This window comes from Bufo bufo, chromosome 6 (assembly GCF_905171765.1).
Source record: "Bufo bufo chromosome 6, aBufBuf1.1, whole genome shotgun sequence".
NCBI classification, from domain to species: Eukaryota; Metazoa; Chordata; class Amphibia; order Anura; family Bufonidae; genus Bufo; species Bufo bufo.
Window position 1 is genome coordinate 118,150,599 of NC_053394.1, and position 14,867 is coordinate 118,165,465.

General features: G+C 46.0%; 1 protein-coding gene across 4 annotated transcripts in view; it reads right to left on the reverse strand.

Moving 5' to 3' along the window:
- GNAS (GNAS complex locus) overlaps nt 1–14,867 on the reverse strand; it is a 226,954-nt gene that overhangs the window by 3,550 nt on the left and 208,537 nt on the right. For all 4 annotated transcript variants that reach the window (XM_040436122.1, XM_040436120.1, XM_040436123.1 and 1 more), the window contains 4 exons: nt 4,521–4,575; nt 2,041–2,114; nt 402–460; nt 4–124 (listed from right to left, as the gene is read on the reverse strand). In XM_040436122.1, coding sequence (XP_040292056.1) covers nt 4–124; nt 402–460; nt 2,041–2,114; nt 4,521–4,575 — 309 coding nt within the window. The remainder of the gene's footprint in view (nt 1–3; nt 125–401; nt 461–2,040; nt 2,115–4,520; nt 4,576–14,867) is intronic.

Here is a 14,867-nt window from a genome sequence, read left to right on the forward strand (position 1 = left end):
TACCTATTGTTCCAGATGCTCTTAAAGAGGTTTAGCGCTTCCTGGAGTCTGTTGGTCTGATTGTCCTCCCGGATCACCATATTATAGCTGCTGCTGGCAACCACAAATATAATCGCAGTCACATCTGAAACAAGACAACGGGTTTGTTAGCACAGGGACCAACGTCAGAGGCCAACACATTCGGAAGACTCCGCTAGTGCCCTCTCAAGCTGCCTCGTTCCTCCTCGGATGACTGTCAATTCTGCCTTGTCCACAGTAATCCGAGATTGACTAAGTGAACTCTGATCATTCTCCACCTCGCTAGAGGCTTCACCGAAAAGTTTTATTCCTTGAATAAAGTTGCATCATGCTGAACTGTACAAGCATTTTTTTATTTTTTTTAAGTCCATTTCAAATCTTACCATTAAAGCACTGGATCCATTTTCTGCGTTCATCGCGTTGGCCGCCGACATCAAACATGCTAAGAGAGACATACAAATTATTCGCAGAAAACGGTGCTCGACAAAACGACACTATTTAGGAATCTAGTTACTGATCTTAAAAGGGTTTGTCCCATTAAAAAAAATCTATTTCAAATCAGCACCTGGATCTGAACACTTTTCACACAATTCCATGTAATTAAAAGTTTTATAGTCGCTGTGTAATTCAATAAAAGGTATCTGTATAGCGCCACCTGCTGTTTGTCCTTTCTTATTTCTCTGTCCACCTTGCTGAAGTGGGCACACATGCTCAGTTCCATCCTTCAACTGCCTCCTGAGCTGTGATAGCAAGAGCGCTCCAGCAGAATTGGACACGCCCCCTGAGCTGTGATAGGGAGAGCGCTCCAGCAGAATTGGACACGCCCCCTGAGCTGTGATAGGGAGAGCGCTCCAGGAGAATTGGACACGCCCCCTGAGCTGTGAGAACGCTCCAGCAGAAAGGACACTCCCCTGTGATAGAGAGCTGCAGCAGAAAAGCTGCCAGCTTTATATAACTTACAGAGAAATTAATGGGGAGATCACTGGATCCATGTGAGGTACACAGCTGGTTCTAGCTTTGATGTGTACTATATGATGTAAGATTCTCATTTTTTACATTAATAATGACAGATCCGAATTTACTAATCCTAAAGATGATATACTTAGACGGGCTCTCAAAATCTTCGCCAGATCTAACACAGGGGCTGAGGCTGGATGATACATCTGGTGTAGGGACAGACACTTTCCTCTGACTCTATACCAGCTATTAGTTGGCTTACTTTGTGACAGATTTTACAGGAAACTTTGCACCATTTTGCGCCAATCTTAGACCCCCCCCCCTTCCACATGAAGCTCCACCTCTTTTCAAGCATGATGAAAAAAAAACACTATAGATACCCTGAATGCGCCAAACCACTACTCTAGACAGATTTTTGGCACAGACACATTAGTAAATCTGGGCCATGGTGGATACTGCCTCAATTGTCTCATATGGAGCCATAAGTCTGTTGTTCTGTATGGACAGAATGCAGATGTCGGGGCCTGTGGACCTTGCACATTCTTCCTCCGCACATCACAATTGCTGCACATGCAGTCACAGTGGTCCCAAAAAAATTAAAATTCTACATTTTTCAAACCAGCACCTTTAGCTGAGTACTTTTATAAGTACATCCAATTAAAAATTGACTACAGCCACTGAGCTATTCCATAAAATGTATGTGTATAGTGCCACCTGCTTTTACTTCTTTTGCCTATTTCTTGTCTCTCTCACTTAGGTGGTTGCACATTCTCAGTTTAAATATTCAACTGTCACCAGCCATATCTACGGTTAAAAGCTGTTAGAGGAGGAGAGCTGCAGCAGAAGTGACACACCCCCTGACAAAGGACACGCCCCCTGAGCTGCCAACCTGAAATAAATCTAGTACACCAGTTGGAGAAATTAATGGGAGATCTCTGGATTCATGTGAGATATAAGGCTGGTTTTAGGTTTGACATAGAGAGCTTGCCCATATGAGGAGTTAGAATCTGATTTTCGTTTTTTACATCAATCATGACATGACCCCTTTAAAAGTCCTGTACTTACTGAAAGTTCACTTTGTCAACCTGAAACTTGGTTTCAAATATTCCTGATGTCAGAACTCTGCATCGTAGTAAATCCTAGGGGGAAGCACAAGGTACAGATTACGGATTTGTAGTAGTGAGAGCCAACAGAACCGCCACCAATAAAGGGGATTCTCCAAAAGAATTAAAAGTCTCAGACACGCACCCCGCAGCAGTGGCGCACAGGTATATGGCACATTACAGCTGCAGCGGTATACTGCCGAGGACGGCACTTAAAGGGAACCTGTCACTGGGATTTTGTGTCTAGAGCTGAGGACATGGGTGGCTAGATGGCCACTAGCTCATCTGCAATACCCAGTCCCCATAGCTCTGTGTGCTTTTATTGTGTCAAAAAAACAAACAAAAAACGATTTGATACATATGCAAATTATCCTGAGAGGAGTCCTGTACGTGAGATGAGTCCGGGACAGGACTTCTCAGGTTAATTAGCATATGTATCAAATTTTTTTTTTTTTTTACACAATAAAAGCACACAGAGCTATGGGGACTGGATATTGCGGATGCGCTAGCGGCCATCTAGCAACCCATGTCCTCAGCTCTATACACAAAATCCCGGTGACAAGTCCCTTTTAAACAGGACAGGTGACACCTGCATCCATAAGAAATCATTCTGGAACAGTTTCCTACATGTGTATCCTGTGCAGTTTCTCCATTATTCCTACTATAAATGTATGAATAAATTGCCAACAGGGTATTAACATTTCCCTTCTTGAAAGGGTATGCTCCGGCATTGTATGCCTGCCAGCACTGAATGGACAGTGTGGGTGTGCTGGAAACGCCAGTCTCAGGACACCACCCTCCTTGTAGTCAGTTTATGGTGAAACCCCTTTAGAAGCAGAGGTTCAGCTCTGTACACACGGAGCAGTTTCAGGCTAGATCTAATCTTCATAGAAAGTTGAGTAACCGGCAAACAGACCGGATGACGCCGAGCATCGCAGCTCATTCTCATATACAGCTGCACGGCTTAAAGGGGGCCTCTCCGTCCCTGACTGTTACAGCATATTGCCAGGATATCCCATAGTATTAAGATCGGTGGGGGTCCGAACCTACAAATTTTACCCAGCACTGAGTAAGGCTGGTGATGCACAGCAACACTAGACTGCAAGTCGTGCAGCGAAATCCAAACCCGATCGATTTCTGATTGCGCCTTGAAGTGACTTTCCCACCACCCAGGACAATGGTGGTCACAAGACATGCCAGCTTTTGAGTGTAGCGGGTGTGGCAAATGCAGAATAGAGCTCAAGACCAAACTGCAACTTCAATGCAATAGTAAGTGGCGGTCAAACTCCACACTTTTGGGGGAAGCAGGGTCATGTGTTGCGCCAGTTTTGCAACTTTTTCTGACACCCTTCCAAAAAGAAAACAGGGTATGGGCAGGGGGCAGCTCATTTACCAACGTGTGGGCCAGAAAACGGGAGCATATCATTAGAAAATACCTCCCGCTCCAGGTGCACAGACAAGCTGAAGATGCTACAAATTTATTAGGAAACGCACACCTCATTAAACCGGTCAGATCTTCCGCCAGTGGGGACTGAAATGCCAGTCCTTAGTAAATGACCCCTGTTGTTGCCATTTAGCCCTAGCCTAAATTTCACAGAATTTCCTGTGTCCATGAGCATCTACAGAAAGCTCGTCTCGCTGATTACACCCACTAGACTCTGCATGGAGAGCAAAGTTTATGGTTTTAAGTTCAGCTAAAAATATTACTTTTGTGCTTGATGACAATAACAAGCAGCAGAATAGTGAGTGCAGCTCTGGTGGTATGCAACTCTGGGTCAGTAGAAGCAATATAGGCACACCGTGAGTGCAGCTCTGGAGTATAATAAAGGCTGTAACTCCGGGTCAGTACAGGATATGTAACGTATGTATACAATGACTACCAGCAGAACAGTAAATGCAGCTCTGGGGTATAATAAATGATGTAATTCACAATCAGAATAAGTTAAGTAATGTAGATAGTGACCTCTCCAGTAGAATAGTGCGTGCAGCTGAAAAGTGTAACCGGATTCAACTGAGGACCAGCATAAGTAATGTACGCATGTATGCAGTGACTACTAGCAGAACTGTGAGTGCACCTCTGGAGTATAATAAAGGCTGTAACCCAGGATAAGTAACGTATGAATGTATACATCAGCAGAATGGTGAGTGCAGCTCTAGAGAATAAAAGTAATTTATGTACCATTCCCAATGGTGTATTAAAAGGAGATATAAATAAGAGGTACATCAATAAAAACCCTGCCACGGGACTTGAGCATCTTTCAACCTGAATGGCACAAGGGACAATAAAGATGGCGTTCTCATGGAGGCATGTGCTCTGCAGTATTGTATGTGGTCATACTGGTTCCATTACATGTAATGATCTATTAAGAGTCACATAAACTTCTGCCCCAGTCAACAGCAATCCCAGCATAATGTTGGCGCGCTCGTATCACAGACACTTACCTGATCAGTTGGTGTATAGTCATTCTGTTGCACAATGTCAATTTTGTCTAGAAAACTGAAAGGGAAGAAAAAAAAAAAAAAAAAAAAAAACCAAACATGTAATTTAGGAGGCACATCTGAAAGGGATTGCCACAGACTAAATAACAAATCTGATGGGCGCTGCGTTTTCATATATTCTGGATCAGACGTCATAGTAAGGCCTCATGCACACAACCGTTCCGTTTTTTTGCGGTCCGCAAAAACGGAAGCCATCCGTGAGCCTTCCGCAATTTGCAGAATGGAACTGGCAGCCCATTGTAGAAATGCCTATTCTTGTCTGCAAAACTGACAAGAATAGAACATGTTCTATTTTTTTTTGCGGGGCCACGGAACGGAGCAATGGATGCGGACAGCACACGGAGTGCTGTCCGCATCTTTTGCGGCCCCATTGAAGTGAATGGGTCCGCATCGGAGCCGCAAAAACGGCGGCTCGGATGCGGACCCAAACAGCGGCCGTGTGCATGAGGTCTAAAGCATATACCCCCAAGTGCAAAATAAGTTATAACCAGTTGGTGCTCAGAGCGGATATGTTCTCTGCTCCCGGTCTTGGGAATTTCCACATTATATATCCATTCTATTCCGCATTATCAGACCTAGTAGATTGGTGCATACCAAATAAACAGCATTTTATTGTATTAGTATATATATAGCCAAAGTGTTTTTTTTTCTTTTTTTCTCCCTCTCTCCCCTTAAGATTTAGGGGGGGTGGGTGCTAAGGAGGTACAGCTGAACAAGGTATATGCCCACTTTGAAGGGAAAATAACCTACTGTTAAAATCAAGGTTTGATGTTAAATATATTTATAATGAATTTTTGGTGATTAAAATTTTCCATGTCACTAATTTTTTTTTGCAGTTTTCACACAGGCCACTAATCCTAATAGACACCACTACTTGGCCTGTACAGATCTCTGTAATGATGAGCAGAAAACTGCATTAAAGAGATCACCTATAGAGATAACACAGGATCTACCATATCACAGGTCATCTCCCTCCTGACCTCTGCACACGTCACAGGCCTATAAAACACTCCTATAGAAGTCAATGAGTTCCCTCCAGTTTATCGTGTCTATGGCACATGACGACTGCTGTAACGCATCTCTTTAAATGCTGCTAACAGCTCAGCCGCCCTGATAATCATGTTCATGAAATAGAAGTAAAAAATAAAAATAAAAAAAATTCTACAATCAGAATAAAATAAAAAAATAAAAATAATAATGATGATGTTACTACCAGGTTTTAACCATCAAAAAAAAAATGATAGGAGACACATTCCCTTTAAGGATCAGTTTACATCTGTGTTGGGGCTTCAATAGTAAAGACTAAAACTGCAACGCGGTGCTGGATCCGTTGCACACGTATACAAATGGCGCCTGATGTGTGCCACTGACCAACAGGGGAACAAGTCAATCTTCTTTAAGTACCATAGCTTTTTCTTTTTTTGGGCACAATGCACTTTACAATAACTTGCAGGGGTCTGTTCTTCTGGCCAAGGGGGCCCTGTGGGCATGTTACCATCTAGGGTGGAGTTCTGCATAATCTCCAACTTTGTTAAGCAGCTTTGGGTGGAAGTTTCCTTTATCTAATGATCACTATTGACAGTTGATAATTGCGTGGTTAATAGCTTCCCACCCCGGCTACACAAACATGACTGTTCTGAATGGCAGGCTTCCTGCGGCCAGACACGAGAGAGGCAATCAACCAGGACAACACTTTTCAGGCGTGCCAAGCTTCATGGGGTGCCCCACAACGAGATTAGATGTCTCTGTTCAATCAGGCAAAAGGTAAAAAGAACCATTAAAAACACTCCTGTGTCTAGAGATATCGCCGTGACCCACTTGTTATGGCGCCCCCTGCTGATCTTTTCCCCCTCAGAACATCCACTGCCAAGGAGATGATGCTTATAGCGCCCCAATTTGCAGCTGGCCTGTACAGCAGCGGGGGGAGAAAAATAAAATAAAATCACTCTGGGAGAGGACAGCGAGCTAAAAGTCTGACCATCTGCACTAGGTGGACATTCTGAGTGAGAATCTAGAGAACAGCAGAGGGCGCCATAACAATTATGTAGCAGCAATACTTATTTCTTTATATAAAATTCCAGTTGAAAACTTGCGCCATTTGATCTGATACACCAATATATGTGGGACAACCCTATTAACAGGAGAAATACACCATAAATCTCACTGCAGAGCCCAGCATGACCCCCAAATCTACTATCAATGCACATCTAAAGTCTACCGCATGTTCCAATCACTGACATATAGCAATATGCAGTATATAGGACAAGCACCATGTTTGGTGGGAAGCATATTCCTAAGGGCCCATTCACACGACCTTATGAATGGGGTCACATCCGTTCCGCAATTTTGCAGAACAGGTGCGGGCCCATTTATTTTAATGGGGCCGCAAAAGATGCGGACAGCACACTGTATGCTGGCCGCATCCATAGTTCCGTTTCGTGGCCCCGGAAAAATATAAAGCATGTCCGATTCTGGTCTGCCATGGCATTTTCTATATAGTGAAACGTATAGAAAAATGAGGGGGCACACACACCAGGGAACACTGGGTGAATGAATAAATGGTGTTTATTATTCTAAAAACAAACCCCTAAAATATACATAAAACGTACATCAAGTACATATATGGTGTAACAGCCTGTTGATTCACTTACACATTATAGATATATATATATATATATATATATATATATATATATAGATAATCCCAATACTGATGGCAATATCAATTGTGCGCTGGCCTGCACACTACTATAGGTATAGTGTGGTCACACAAAGTTCATACAGACAATGTCCCAATTTAGGTTGTAATGAATGTGACAACCTATATAATCCTGTGTACGGGATGTGGCCACACAAAGTGTCCCAATGGTGGTAGTGGTATTGGATATCCGGAAAATAGCACCAATGAATGAACTGTGTCCAAATGTGATGGAACACTAATGGTGACTGAAAGCCAATGTCCAATGTTCAGAGATGCGTACAAGTAAAGCACATTTGGATTAGCTTCCAAGTACTTACAATGTCCAGCCGCTTGTGCTCACCCGGTCTCTCCCCTCCTTGCTGTCTGGCCGCAGCGCTGGTTTCCCAGGTGGCCGAACACGACCGACTGTGGCGTCCCACGTGACCTGGTGATCTGGGGTTCCGCTTGAATGACGTCACTGCTGTGCGGCAGTAATGTCAAATTTAGAAGTAGCTCTTTTGCGCTTACAGCTTGATATCCTGTTTCTTTAGTCTTTTCTTGAATCCACGCTCACTCTGTAATGCCAGACGCGTTTCAGGGTCACGTGGGACGCCACAGTCGGTCGTGTTCGGCCACCTGGGAAACCAGCGCTGCGGCCAGGCAGCAAGGAGGGGAGAGACCGGGTGAGCACAAGCGGCTGGATATTGTAAGTACTTGGAAGCTAATTCAAATGTGCTTTACTTGTACGCATCTCTGGACATTGGACATTGGCTTTCAGTCACCATTAGTGTTCCATCACATTTGGACACAGTTCATTCATTGGTGCTATTTTCCGGATATCCAATACCACTACCACCATTGGGACACTGTGTGGCCACATCCCGTACACAGGATTATATAGGTTGTCACATTCATTACAACCTAAATTGGGACATTGTCTGTATGAACTTTGTGTGACCACACTATACCTATAGTAGTGTGCAGGCCAGCGCACAATTGATATTGCCATCAGTATTGGGATAATCTATATATATATATGTGTAAGTGAATCAACAGGCTGTTACACCATATATGTACTTGATGTACGTTTTATGTATATTTTAGGGGTTTGTTTTTAGAATATTAAACACCATTTATTCATTCACCCAGTGTTCCCTGGTGTGTGTGCCCCCTCATTTTTTTATACGTTTCACAATCTTTCTAGGTCCTGAGGGTAGGACCGGAGGGTGAGCACCTATCCATACGTGATAGGGGTGAGCCGCTGTATTCTATTTACGATTTTCTATATAGTGCCAGCCCTGTGCGGTCCTCAAAATATTTTAATCATGTTTTGCGGATGGCAAAGCACTTATGGTCGTGTGAATGGACCCCAACTTGTAACGTTAGTTAGTTCCACACTTGCGGCAGGGAACTCCGGCAGGCTGTTTCAGTAGAGATCAGCCTCCTGGAGTTCACCAGATCTGGTGCTGCCAGATACTACACTATAATGGGGTGCGGCAGAGAGCCTGCCCCATCCTAGAATGTCCGATCGATCCCTGGCACTGTTTGCTGGACCTGCCCACAGGAACACCGGATGCAGGTGCAAAAGAAGCCCAAGTCTAGGCACTTAAAAATACATAGGGCCAGATTTATCATTAGCTCAAGTCAGAATAATGGAGTGAAAAAGTCGGGAAAAAAATGAGCAAACGCTAAAACTGCGCACAAATTTGCGACTTTTTTCTGCTCTGCACTATGCTCGCCAGTTTTCTGAAAGTGGGCGTGTTTTCTTATGTAAATGAATCTCTAGACAGATTTACTATTGGGACTATTTAAAAAGTCACAGAAAGTCGCAAAAAAAATGCGCAATTTCACTCCAGTGAGGACTATGCTTATCTTTTGAGACTTTTTAATAGAACATGCGACTTTTTCGTAAAGCTGCTTACCGACGAATAAATTGCTACCGTCAAACCACATTTATTACAGTCTTAAAGGGCCGATCAGAAATCTGACTTGGCTAAAACTGACTTTAGCCATATGTGAAAGTGGAGTGAGCGTCAGAGGAATGATAAATCTGGCCCATAGGGTCTACATAATATTCCGCACCGCATTACAGACAAGCAAACGTGGGGAGAATATACAGACTCCATGCAGATGGTGTCCTTGGTGGGATTTGAACCTAGGACCCCAGAGCCGCTGTGCTGCCCACTTGAAAAGCTATACGTTTGCACCTTAGGGTTATCTCCCATTTACCAGGACGGCCTTTACTCTGATATTACCGGGCTGTAGCCTAAGCGTTCAGATGACTAGAGTTCTGCACGCAGAAGACTGGCTGCAGCGCACATTCCTCCCACACTGAGGCAGAGGGGCAAAGCCATTTGTGGCCTGAGGCGCCGCAGCACCTAGCCGGGGGACACCCAACTGTGTGTGCATCACCTGCCCGAGCCGGAACTTCCAAAAAGTTCCTACTCAAGCTGCTAAAGGCACACGGTGAAGGGGAGAGGGATTTGTGTGAAGTTGGACTAGTTTGAGGGGATAATCTAACTTTCCCAGTGCTACATTACAAATGGTCCAGAAATAGCTGCCCGCGCCCTGGCCTCCAGCTCTGTTGTCATGACAATGGGGCCAGATTACTATAAATAGCTCGTCAGCACGAAACCTTGTGAGAGATCTCTGGAGCGGGGCCAGGCGGCAGAACAAAGACACTCCATTGAACTGCTCGCCCCCCTCACCAAAACCCACAATTCACTCTTTATACTGTGGAAACGCTGGCAGCAGCTTCCACATCGGCCATTAATGGGACAGGACCCCTCAACGAGGTTTCTGTGCACTCAGCAATTCTAAAGTGATATGACTCAACTTTTCACTTCGTTCAGATAAAGCCCCCACCACGACTACAGCCGGGTGCCTATAGCAGTCACTGCCAGGCACTGGTCACAACGTCACCAGACCCATTAGGACGTCCAGTTTTCTCACAAATTTCATAAAAACATTTTTTTATATGTGCAGGTAAATAGTCTATGAAACGATGCCTTGTAGGTTTGCAATAAGGTGAGGTCTGAGGCCTACTCAGGAGAGGGACCAGCGAGGGCGAAATCTGTACAGTGTCGTAGCACAAGTGAAACTGAACTGCATAGGCCTCACATGAGCCATACAAAACTCATCTGGTTTCCGGGAAAAATTGACGTTTTCCCTCAAATCTTTAAGGCAGAGTTCACACTTCAGTTATTTCCATCAGTTATTTTAAGCCCCCACAGAGAGGAGGTATAGTGGAAAGATTCCCTCCCGTTCTAGGTTTTTGGCGCCCCATAGAAATGAATGGAGGATGGCCGCACATGCCCGGTGCGCCCTCCGTGACTTTCAAGGCTCCGTTTAGGAGATAGGTGCGGGTCCCGGAGATGGGACCAGCACCTATCTGACATTGGTAATATATCCTAGCAATGGCGTTAAAAATTGAAACAGTTTCTTCTAGCAAACCACCAGTTAAATGGGTTGTCCGGGTTCAGAACAGAACCCGGACATACCCAGAATTTCACCCAGGCAGCCCACCTGATGTTCGCATTGGAGCATTTCATGCTCCGATGCTCTTCCTTGCCCTGCGTGATCCTGCAAGGGCAGTTCCCACACTGCTGGGCGGTCACCGGATCTCCCGAAAATGCTTTTGCCCTGTGCGGTTCAGTGCAGGGAAAAGAAGAGCTTCGGAGCATGAAATGCTCATCTTAGTGGGGCTGCCTGGGGATAAATATGGGTATGTCTGGGCTCAGCTCTGAACCCAGACAACCCCTTTAAACTTCAGTGTGGCTCAGTTTTTTTTCACTGACCCACTGTCTTAAAAAAAAGACCAGTCTTGCGCGAAAAATGGATGAATTCAGGACACGGTGCGATTTTTCCTGAACGGATAGATGGGCAGTTAATAATGCTCATGGGCACATACCCATAGAAATGAATGGGTCGGGTTTCAGTCCAAGTGCTGTCTGTTGTAAAAAGGTCTGCATCTGGACAGAAACATCACCCAAACAGACGCAAGAGGAACAGATTTCAGACTAGAATCAGTGTTTACTTCCAAAGGCCTCACACACGACTGGTCAATATAGGGCATATGATGGAGCAGCGCGGTGGACGGCTCCGCACACCACACTGACCTCTCTTCTACATACTATGGGCAAAGGTGGAAAAGGTAAAAATATTCCATCTAAGGCTACTTTCACACTGGAGTTCTGGCTTTCCATTTGAGAGATCCGTCATGGGCTCTCAGAAGCGGTCCAAAACGGATCAGTTTTGCCCTTAATGCATGCGGAATGGAAAAGGATCCGCTCAGAAAGCGTCAGTTTGCCTCCGATCAGTCTCCATTTCGCTTTGGAGGCGAACACCAAAATCCTGCTTGCAACGTTTTGGTGTCCGTCTGACGAAACTGAGCCAATAGTCCTGACACACAATGTAAGTCAATGTGGACGGATCAGTTTTCACTGACAATAGAAAACGGATTCGTCCCCCATTGACCTTCAATGGTGTTCAAGACTGAATCCGTTTTTGGCCATGTTAAAGATAATACAAACTGATCCGCTCTGAACAGATGCATGCGGTTGTATTTGAACAGATCCGTCTGTGCAGATCCATGACGGATCCGCACCAAACGCAAGTTAGAAGGTAGGCTTACTCCGCACTTCGACACTGCCATAGGGTCTGCACTAGGTAAGAGACGCTACAGCCTACAAACCCAGTGCCAGTTTCCATGGGGGAGAATTAGTCTAGCTTTACCATGTCAGATCCAGTGCATTCCTCGGAGAGGCCCCGCGTCCTTGCAGGCACATTCAGTAAACAGTTGTACGACTCCCGTGTACTATTAAACACTTGCACGCGGCTGAGAAACAGTGGTCAGACTCTGCAGCCCGTGATAACAGAGAGCAATAGACTGCGTACAGCCGTAGGACGTACTCTGTGCAAGTGGGGCAGGGAACGCAGGAGAGCAGCAGGCACACAGGAGGACGTTCTGCACAAGATTCAATGGCATGAAAGTCATTTTGCTGCCATTTCCCTTTTGCAGCACGTCCGTCAGACGAGGATCCACTCTTCCATGTGGCCTCCTCCCAGACCCGGCCTCCACCACTCCCCCCCCCACCGCTGCAGCCCGGCTATAAATAGCTCTGCTGCTCCTAGTTTACACAAGCAGTTTGGAAGGAGGGGCCCCCGTCTCAGCGGATGGGAAGCTCAGATTTGCCAGTCTCACAATCTATGAACCCGTGCTCGGCATGTCCCATAAACCCCACCGCTGCCCCCCACACCACTCCACATGCATCTGGAGGGCTGGGCTGCTGAGAAGGAGTGGGGGGTGCTCTGTAGTCAATGAAGTCTGGGGACCCCTGCTCTGCAGCTAGCAGGACAAAAGCACAAAACACACACAACCTGTAGTAAATCCCAACACCTAACAGTAAACTGAAATGCAATAAAAAGGAAAGGGACCGCACTATGAACAAGGCCTGAGAGAGGGCAGAACGGTCATCACTGGGCGACTATACAAAGTGTGGACACAGGACAAGGAGAAAACCAAGGCTGTATTCTTCCAAAAACAGCTCCACATCTGTCCACAGGTTGTGTGTGGTATTACAGCTCAACTCCACTCCCTTCAATAGAGTAGCACTGCAATACCAGTCACGACCAGCAGACTGATGTGGCGCTGTTTTTAGAAGCACGCAGCCATGTTTCATGCACACAAACCTATGTACATTAGGAATGACATCTGTATGGATAACGGATACAGCTGCAGGCGTCCACAGAACGCCATGATTTCAGCACCATACAGTCACCTCAATCAGGCCTCGTTCCCACAACTTAGTGCTAATTTGGACGCTGACTACAGAGGCCCCATTCACACTTGCTGTTCCAGCGGTTTATCACATGCAGGCAGAGGCGTTGAAATACAATGCAGTAGACAGTGCCCTCCGAGTGAGGGGCGCTCATCACACCGCACACCAGCTTCATGTAGATGTTTAATACAAGCGGGCACAGGGGATGAAGTCAGCACATCTCCCGCACACATCATAAAGTGCACAGTCTGCAGGGGTAGGAAGCCTCCCTAGCTGGGGCCCTGCTACAAGGAGGAAGCAAAGCAGAGACGTCCGAGGCCAATCGCTTTCCCCGACCGTGATCAGCTGTCATGACATCATGTGGGCCAGTCCAGCAAGAGATCCACCCGAATACCAACTGCAGCACTCCTTATACACAGATACACTGGATCCTGCACATAGCACAAGCCATGCTGCAGTACACCGAGACACTGGCATGGTCCCACACCCAAGGGCACCGCAGTGTCATTTCAGGGACATCACACATTGTGCTCGCTTCCTCCATACGTATAGCCCTCCAGGTTCCCAATAGTTAGAGTTTAGCTTAGGCACCTGGGGTCTCCTGAGTTATGCCTTGAGCTTATATTAGACACAGATAATTGTGCATTCATGTGAACGCTCATTACCGATGATCTGGCAGTGTAATACTGCCGCCGATTACCCGACTGTTGATTGGCATCTTTCAGCAGGTTTATCATAGTTTGCCGACAGCAGATATCGGTGTCTAATCAAAATCTGCTGCCGGCAAACAAAGATTCAGTATGGGGACGAGTGATGGCATAGCGATAGCTTCTCCCCATACTGTGGAGGAGATTGCCGGGAAGCAAAGGCTTCTCTCCCGTCAATCGCCTGTGTGATCTGCCCGTCTAATATAAACCTTATTCACACAGTACGTGATATTTACCTCATTACTAATGGAGCAATTCTAACCAAAACTCCCTGGCACCTAACTTAGGAGGCCATTACCTCTACTATATGGATGCCAATCTGGTCTCAGGCCGATAACATACCCTCATGATCGGGACAGGCAATGCTCAGCCACAATAAAAGACATCCCATGCATCTCCAGGGAGTCATGGAGAGGTGTGGAGGAGGTAACATGGCTCTCTTCATGGGACCCTTTAACCGCTCAAACGTTCCCCTGCCATTCGCACCTAATGATAGTGAATGCAGTGGTGTAGAAACCCATCAGATTTGCATTTCTGCAGTGGCATCAGGGCATTTACTATTAGGTGAGATGCAGTAGTGCGACATTGCATACTTAGGTGGCATCACTACAAGTCAAAGCCTTAGCCACTGTGACAGGCCATCAGTGTCAACCGAGTGGTTCCATTATAAAGGGTACGATGGCTGACCGTGGTACCTGACATTTCCCAACACATTGGAGACCTGAATACGACCACCTCAAATCCTTTGAAATAAGGACCCTCCCAAGGATGCCAATGACTTATCAAGGCAACATCATCTACCAAGACAGGTTACACAGCACAAAGCAGCAGGGTCCTGAGGGTCCTAGACTCAAACATGAAGCAGCACAAGTTCTAGATGTCAGAACATTTCAGTTCTGGATCGTGCTGGGTTACAGGGCAGTCACAGAGGGAGACAAGACGCGGCTGTTGTGACAAGTGGGACTGCTGGAATGTGTCAGCTATTTGCGGAGGCAGGAGGACTGCATTTGCAAGAAGACCAGGATCTCGAAACAATATGCACTATTGTGTTCTTAGTACTTGAGTTACCTCCCACCACAGCCCCCAACTTCATCTCGGCTGCCACGTTCTCAAAGAGTCACTT